This window comes from Quercus lobata, chromosome 8 (genome assembly GCF_001633185.2).
Source record: "Quercus lobata isolate SW786 chromosome 8, ValleyOak3.0 Primary Assembly, whole genome shotgun sequence".
NCBI classification, from domain to species: Eukaryota; Viridiplantae; Streptophyta; class Magnoliopsida; order Fagales; family Fagaceae; genus Quercus; species Quercus lobata.
The window spans coordinates 40,716,966-40,725,488 of NC_044911.1; the positions used below are offsets into that span (position 1 = coordinate 40,716,966).

At 32.0% G+C, this 8,523-nt stretch overlaps 1 protein-coding gene across 1 annotated transcript; it reads right to left on the reverse strand.

The window, feature by feature from the left end:
* Positions 1-3,824: 3,824 nt before the first annotated feature.
* On the reverse strand, positions 3,825-4,666 carry LOC115957355 (glutaredoxin-C9). Its single transcript, XM_031075579.1, has one exon. It carries the CDS (start codon positions 4,558-4,560, stop codon positions 4,123-4,125), a length of 438 nt encoding a protein of 145 aa, XP_030931439.1. The 5' UTR covers positions 4,561-4,666; the 3' UTR covers positions 3,825-4,122.
* Between the last annotated feature and the right edge of the window lie 3,857 nt (positions 4,667-8,523).

Sequence of the window (8,523 nt, forward strand, 5' to 3'; positions counted from 1 at the left end):
CGGCCTGTCCTAAGCACTTGACCCGTCTGGGGATCCCACACTTCCACTACCCTTTATGTCACCTCAGGTAAATAACCTTGATTTTTTGATACTGCATGTTGTAACCATATGACTCTTGATGAATCCCAATTTTCTAATAAGGTACCCTTAGAACATCCAATCACCATTTACACTGCTGATAGAACTCCCATGTCTGTTAGTCATAAAGGAACAATATAAAGTGAGAGAGAGAAAGACTAACTAGTCTGTATATTGTATGTAAACAATAATGTACAATAGAGAGCCTTATATAGGCCAGGTATGTGTGCAGTACAAGTAATATGAGTAAACTACAAGTACAGTATACTGGGCTAAGCCCAATGGGCTAATCTAGTCTAAGCTATACACTAACAATGTTAATGAATTTTTTTATCATGCATCTACGATATTAGTTGTTATCATTCTAGTTTGTAAAATCAAACAATCTAGTCTTAAAAATCCTACCACCAATCTTTGGTAGGATCCTAATTTTAACAACATTTTACAAAGTAGATAAGATTTCTAATTAATAATTTTTATAGTGAATAAGAATCTATGGAGAATTTTCAACAACCACATGGTCCAATGGCATCTTAGGGCCTATGGATTTGAAAGGGGGCGTTAGAGGGTATTTGGTTTTTCAAGCCAGGTGTTATATAGTTATATGAGGGTGAAGAGTTCTTTGTATCACCTATTCATGATGCTTATCACATAACTTTCCTTTTGAAACTACTTATAAAAACTACCGCACACCTTTAGTGCAGTGGTTACTCCATAAGTATAAGTGCTTATGAGGTATAGGGGGTAAGGGTCAGGATTCAAGTTTTCAGAAATGAGCTTCACACATATATACACTTAGATTAGGCTAAAGTAGAATTTCTATATTGTAAAAAAAAAAAAAAAAAAAAAAAGACTGCTTATAAAAGAATCATTCCCGTATGTCTTGAAATTGTGTATACCACCAGTACTGAAGTTTCTAAATGAACTCCTTTAGCTGAAATGAAATTGTCCATTGTGTGGCTCCATCTACTGCTTTAATTCAACATATATATAGGTAGCCTTGGCCATTTCTGCCGGTCGAATTAGCAAAGATACTGCAGTTAAGGAATTTTTGGGCAAAATATACAAAAATCAGGAATGATACTTTTTTTTAATAAGAAACTTTGTATCATTTATTATAATTCCTTTCTCAAATTCCAAAATGACAATAGCATTCTTTAAGGCTTTATTTTTAGCTGAGAAATCTTCAGAGGAGTGTTAGAAGAACAAAATGATAATTATTGGAATGGAGAGAATCTTGTTTGTTTCAACTATTGTTTAGGCTGCCTTTAGGAGTACTTAAGAAGGACTTTGCTGGCAATAGGATTTAGAATCGGCTGTCCAAAGACAATATGACATATATATTAGCAAGTATACTATTCCTTAAAAGTTTCAGTGGAAATAAACCTGAAGCCAATTTAACATTTAATACCATTGTTTAGTACAAATCTTCAAACTCATGTTTGCAAGTCAACTATGTTGAATTTGTGGTTTGCCCATGAAAAGCGGCATGTATGAACTTTGCATTGGCACTTCTTTGATATCTTCATAATATCTAAGATTCCCTTAATTTTATTCTATAGAAGTCAGTGCTGTATGTTACATCTCACACGGTTTATATATCAGTGCACAGATCAAACCATGTTTAGCCATGAGTCTATTTCAGTGAATTACATTGATGTTGATTTGAGACACATTGGCAAATCAAGTCAAAATGAAGCATCACAGTCAACAGAAGAATTCAGTGTGAAGTCTGTTTTTTTTGAGGCAGCAGATGCATAGGAGTAATTAGATATGCTGCTAGACTCTTTTGGAGAGAACAAGAAGACTCTTAATTCCTCTGATTTCAGGTCCAATTACTCCTTTCCTGTTACACAAAAAGAAGTTTATGTGGCTCCATCACTTTCAATGATGGATTCATCTAAGACTTCGTCAGGTATGCAAATCTCGATGATGCACTTGATGACTTACTTGAGGAAACTTCCAACGTGATGAACCAAAATGGTTTATCACGGTCACTCTAAGAAAAGGCTGTCCCGCATGTTCAATCTTCTTGTTACACAAAAAGAAGTTAATGTGGCTCCATCACTTTCAAGGAATGGGTCAGATTCATCTAAAACTCCGCCAGGTATTGCTAATCTTGATGATGCACTTGATGACTTACTTGAGGAAACTTCCTATGTGATGAACCAAAATGGTTTATCGCGGTCACTCGAAGAAAAGGCTGTCCCTCATTGTTCAATCTTCTTCCTCTCACTCTAGAACCAAGTCCCAAGTGTGATGTGAATTTGATTCATGGTTAGATACAATTTGATGTCATTTTAAAAATTCTTACCCATCTAACCTAAGCTCTTGTGTTAATTTTGTGTTCAAGGTTAACTCTGCCCTTACCTTCCAAGTAAAACTCTTCTAGGGTTTATGGTTCTGAAAAAGAAACAACTTGAGAAAGTTCATTTGTGCGAAATGATATTCTAAAAATGCTTATTCAATAGAGTAATGCTAGGACAACAATATTTGCCACAATTTGCTTACGTGGCAAGTTGTGACAAAAATTGTGATAAAAGTAGTGGTCCTAGTATTTTCTTATTCAATAAGATGGGAAACAACCAGTGTATGCCTGCACAATTTGGTTGCACTTGTTTGAGGGTTCTGGTGGTGAAAATTTAAACCAGATATCCTAGGAAAAACACTATATTGTGTAATACATATTTTTCTCTGTTTATAAACTTGAAAGCTAGTCTAAAATTTATTATTCCCAGAACATATTAAGCTGTTTTTTTTTTTTTTTTTTCCTGGATACTACTAAGCAGCCTTGTTAAAAATCAACAGAATTGTCCAACCAATACAGCAGATTATCTTGATCAAAGCTAAGGCATTGTTGATACAGATGGTATGTTTTCAAACCCTGTGCACTTCATGAGTAAGATAAAAGATCCATTGAAGTGAAATAGCTACCAAGTTCCAAACTCTGGAGCAGAGACCGCGTATCCCAAATACAGTGGGGAAATGACTAGTGCACACGCCCACAAAGTTGCGTGTAACAGATTTTTAAACTGAAATCGTAATTCAATTCAAAAATATCTTTGGGCAGTGTGTCAATATATTAATATCTATTCCTTAAAATTAGCGAATAAGTTGCGTTAAGAAAATATTTCAAGCACTCAAATCACTCCCACCCAACCAAATCACATCAACAAACAAAAATCCATCATCTTTCTTGTGGGGCTATAATTTCTAAACGATAGAAGAGGAATTGGAAATTGTAAGCAATAATGATGATTGTTACTTGCTACCAATCAAGACATGCCCGTGTAGAATTTGAAACTCAAACCAATTCACATGTCCCATTAAATGGGGATATTGACTAGCTTTCTTTTGATGAAAAATGGGATATTGACTAACAGTACTTTAAAATTAGGCCATTTAAATGAAGGGTACAGCTGTGGTTCCCCCTATCATTGCTAAAAGGGCCCAGAAGTGAGATATAATATTACCCTCCAGGATAATTTTAAAAGAAGAAAGTTAGGTGGATGTAATAAGTTACCTCCATGTGATGCAAGGATGTGTCTTTTTGACCAAACCAACAAAATGAAATTTCATTCGACACAACTGGAAACAGCTATGCACTTTACAAATACTACCAAAACTTTAAACTTACAAAGAAGTAAAGGTCTTCCAAGAAATAGAGAGAGAACCAAAAGGGGGAAAAGATACAAATGAAAATAAGAAGAAGATGCAAGAAATTAAGGCTTGCTTGTTTGTTAATGTTGTTTGAACTACAGTTTTTGTTGTATAAATAACGTAATACACATTTTTATAACATTTTTCACTCATTCGTATTTTTATAACACTTAAATAACGTTACTAAAATAATATTATCAAACGGACCTTTGATCTACCAGTGTTTTATTACTTTTATCCTCTAAACAAAACAAGAAAAAAAATCTGCATTTCTTTTAATACAAATTCTAAAGTTGCAAATAGAAATAAAAATAAAAATAAAAACTTGTTGAAAAGATAAAATTAAATTAAATTTTAAAAAAAAAGGTTACAAAATTGCATGAGTCAGAGCCACAAGGCCCCAGCTTCTTTTAATATAGGAACCAACTCTCCAGAAATATGTGTAGCCATAACCCGATCCAATCCACCAAACAACCTGCCCCCAATAAACACTGCCGGAAATTGAACCTTCCCATCTTTTCCATTGCTAATCATCTCCAATTCCTTAACAACCCCAACCTCATCTTTCTCATCAACCTCATAAACTGCAGGGTTTACACCGAGGCCTAAAAGTAAGCGCTTCACTACATGGCTCATGCAGCACCCACGCCTAGCAATTACTATCACTGCATTCTCTGCCACCATGTTTAACATAATATTTTCTGATTCCTCAGCTTTTAAGGCTTTGGATGAAACAAGCTGAGGTATATTGGTATTATTGTTGATGAAGTGGGTTCTGGTGTGAAGTGGTTGCCATGACTTGTAAGGTATTGCTTCTTGCATTTTTGTGAGAGATTTTTTGTAGAGAGAAAAACAGAGAGAGAGAGAGAGAGAGAGAGAGAGTGTGTGTGTGGATGCGTGGGGTTTATTTTGCCTAATTGGTGTGGCAAGGAGAGAGTATAAATAGTTGGAGGAGACTTGGAAACTTGAAAGGGTCATACGTCAACGGCAGTTGGGCACTTGGGCTTTTGATTACGCGTTGTAATATGTCATTTGGTTGTGTCTGACGTTTACTTTGTGTCACTCTTTGTTCTAGTGTGTTCGTTTGAGGTACCTAGAGAGCCTGACTTCTTTTTTATTTTTCTTAAAAAAAAAAAAAAAAAATGTTAGTACCACACACTTTTAGGTATGTTTTATTATAATTATTTTATTATGTGACAGATTGCAATTAGTGAAAAAAAAAAAAATAGTAAGCTCATGTAATAGTAATAAACAATCAATTATAATTTATCATATAAGACAATTATAGCAAAGTGCATGAAACTGACATTATTGTCTTTTTTTATTTTTTATTTATTCCTTGTTGGTGGTCACTGGTCACTATAAAAATTGTCTAAAGGCCATGTATCAATTTTTAGATAGAATATCATTGATCTAGATTAGATGTAAGCAAGCAAAGCATGGGTGTGATTTCAACTTGTGGTGACGTCTTCCAAATAAACAAAACCACGCCCATGGAAAAAATTCCACGTTATTATCGGCCAAAGCGTACACGGTGTAGTGGTAATCCATAGAAAGTTGGAAATATATTTATTATTAAAAATATAATTGTATACTACGTCAGCATGAAAGTGAGCTCTCCGAAGCGTTTCGTCAGAAATAGTAGACTAGTATTTTATACAGTGTTCAAATCCAGGTTGCCATCGTTGCCGTGTTGATTAGGTACGACCGTTTTGTACCATGGTATGGCCGTTTAGGTGCTATCAACACCTTCCTGACAATTTCCTGCACATACATACATTCAAATACAATCCACATGTTGCATGGCCGGTGCTAAATGCCCTTTTTCTTCTCCTAACCGCCCTTCTATTGAATTTTTACATTTACTTCTTATTGTAATTAAAACCAAATTTATAGAACTTACTATATTTTATTATAAGGTTAAATTTGTTGCACATAAATTGGTTTACACACACTTAATAAAATATCTGAAATGGTGATTTAAAGTTACGATTTCTCAATTCACAATTTTAGTTATCTTTTGGGGTGTGTGTAAAATAGTTTGTGTGTAATAAACATTACTCTATTTTATAATTAATTACTTTTATTTAGCCTAATCAATTCCTGCTTTCAGTGTAAATTTGGTATTATTCCATTCTCCATAGACTTAGTGTGCCTTGGATATGCTTTAAAAAGATTTTTTTTTTTTTTTTTTTGCTTTGTGTCTCAACTTTTGCAAATAACCTAACTTTCAAAAATATTGACCAAACTAAACCTAAATAGACTATGCCTAATATTGGTCTTAGTCTAACTCATTGCCAAAGAGTTGTACATTAATTTCTTGACTTCGTACCATTTGGTTGTCTTATAGAAAAAGTGATGGTTTATTTGTGCATCTAATAAAATTTTTCATTGAAGTGTGGTGTTATAGAAAATAACACACAAAGAAACATTTCTCTCTCTCTCTCTCTCTCATCAATTTTATCAAAGCATTTATGTTGTGGATGTATGTGTTTTGTTCTCGTAACCAAGGTTTTTAGAACCGGACCGAACCGGGAGATTGGACAGTGAAAATCGAGAACTGGGATGAAAACCGATTTTTTAAGCATAAAGAACCTGATTTTTTGTTAATTTCGTAAACCCCTAAAACCGGGGTTGGACCACACAAACCGGTGAGAACCGTGCGGTCCAACCCCTTAGCAATTTTTTTTTTTTTTTAAAACAACTTAACACAATTTTATTCTTCTTAATTAAATTATCCATCTCTTACAAGGAATAAAAAAATTATAATTAAAATATTTCAAAGATATTCAACTTTACTTCAAAAATTAATCATAAATTTTAATGTTTTCATGGTTATTATTTTATTTTATTAACTTTCTTATTTAATTATTAAATATATACTTGAAAATCATTAAATTTCCCTCACATATATAGATATATTGTCAATTTTGCTAGTTTTATAAATTTAATATCTTTTAGGCTTTAATTAATTATGACGTCATCACGGTTCGACCCCAATTCAACATCGGTTCAACCTCAAAAATCTTGAACCTCTCCCTTTTACGGTTCAATGAACGGTCCAGATCTGAAAACCTTACTCATAACAAATACCACTAGTGCGTCTCATCAATACATATCCTAGGAGGCTTAGAATTTAAAACACTAACTTTTATGTTTTTTGAAATAAAATAGCTTTTAATTTTTTATAATAGATTTAACATAAAAGTTACCAAAAATCATATCTTTTAATAAATATTATGCAAATAAGCTTTATGAAATAAGAAAAATCCAATCATGCTTATTTGAAAGTAGATTTTTTTTTTCTTTTATGTTAAACTATATAAGAGAAGGAGATGATGAAATTTATAGTCATTAATCCATCTAAAACTAACTGAGAATGACTAAAGACTTAAATTTATAAGTAGCTAGTTAAACTATCATAGATGACATAATGCTTTATAGAAATATAATAGAATTTGAAACTTATGACTAGGTGGCAAACAGTTAGCTAAAATACTACTCTCTCCGTCCCAATTTGTTTGTCCTGTTTGAAAAGTTAAACTTTTTTTTTTTAAGGGAACACCATTTATTGTATTATCTGTCTTATAAAAATATATAAGTTTACAAAACTACCCTTAAATAAATTTATTAGTTTTTTTTAAAGAGTTATTCTTAATGAGACAATTAAAAAGACGCCCCAATTAGATTGATTTTTTAAATATTTATTAGTTTTCTTTTCAAATAGTTTTGAAAATAAAGTAGGGATATAATAGGAATATTAGTAAATTAATGACTTTTATTTTTAAAAACAAGACAATATTTTGGGACATTAGATTTATTTTTTAAATATTAGTTAGTTTTTTTTTTTTTTTCAAATAGTTTTGAAAATAAAGTAGAGGTATAATAGGAACAGTAGTAAATTAATGACTTTTATTTTTAGAAACAGGACAATATTTTGGGACATCCCAAAATGAAATAGATGACAAACAAACTAACACGAAGAGAGTAATAAGTTTTTTGGATGTAGGTGAGATGCAAACTTAGAGTTATAATTCTTTTTTTGCTGAAACTTAGAGTTATAATTCTGAATTTCCTATACTTATACTATTTTATTTTTAAATAGAAAATTTTAAGAAAACTTACATACAATTAATCTAAACTAAAATTAATAAACTAGGTTATATACGCAACATCATCCAATTTTTGTATACTCCTGAATCTTAAGGGGATCTTTTTAAGATGAGTGACATATATCAATGTGTCATATGTCATGACGTGAATTATTAACAAATAACAAGCTTATCCGTTCCCATCAAAAAAAAAAAAAATTTTAAAAAAAGCTTATCCGTTACTTAAAAAAATGTCACAATTACATCAATACATGTTTGCAATACTCAAATTAATAATTAATGAATATTACAAATATCTTCTTGATTTATCCTTTTTTCCCTTGTTAATTCTTAATAAATTATTTATTTTATTTCTACCAAGTGGTTGTATACTTGTATTAATTTTTCATACACTATCCAAATTTTCTTTCTTAAAAAAAAAAAAAAAAAAAAAAAAAAAAAAAAAAAAAAAAAACTTGTAAATGGCATAATACCTTGTTTGTTTAGTTCGTACATGAAGACAAAGAAAAAAGAAAAAGCCTTAGGGCAGACGGTGCGTAAAGCTCACGTCAGCAAAAGGGGGAACGTTAATTTCACTCATACATCATCATCTGTGTGGTGTGATTTCACGACCGGGTCCCACCACGTGGCGTAGATAACTCTCCCTTCACCTTACGTCACCAGCTTCCAAAAC

Bases quoted from the DNA above. Each gene is read 5' to 3' on its own strand.
- LOC115957355 (XM_031075579.1), bottom strand. From the start codon at position 4,560: ATGCAAGAAGCAATACCTTACAAGTCATGGCAACCACTTCACACCAGA.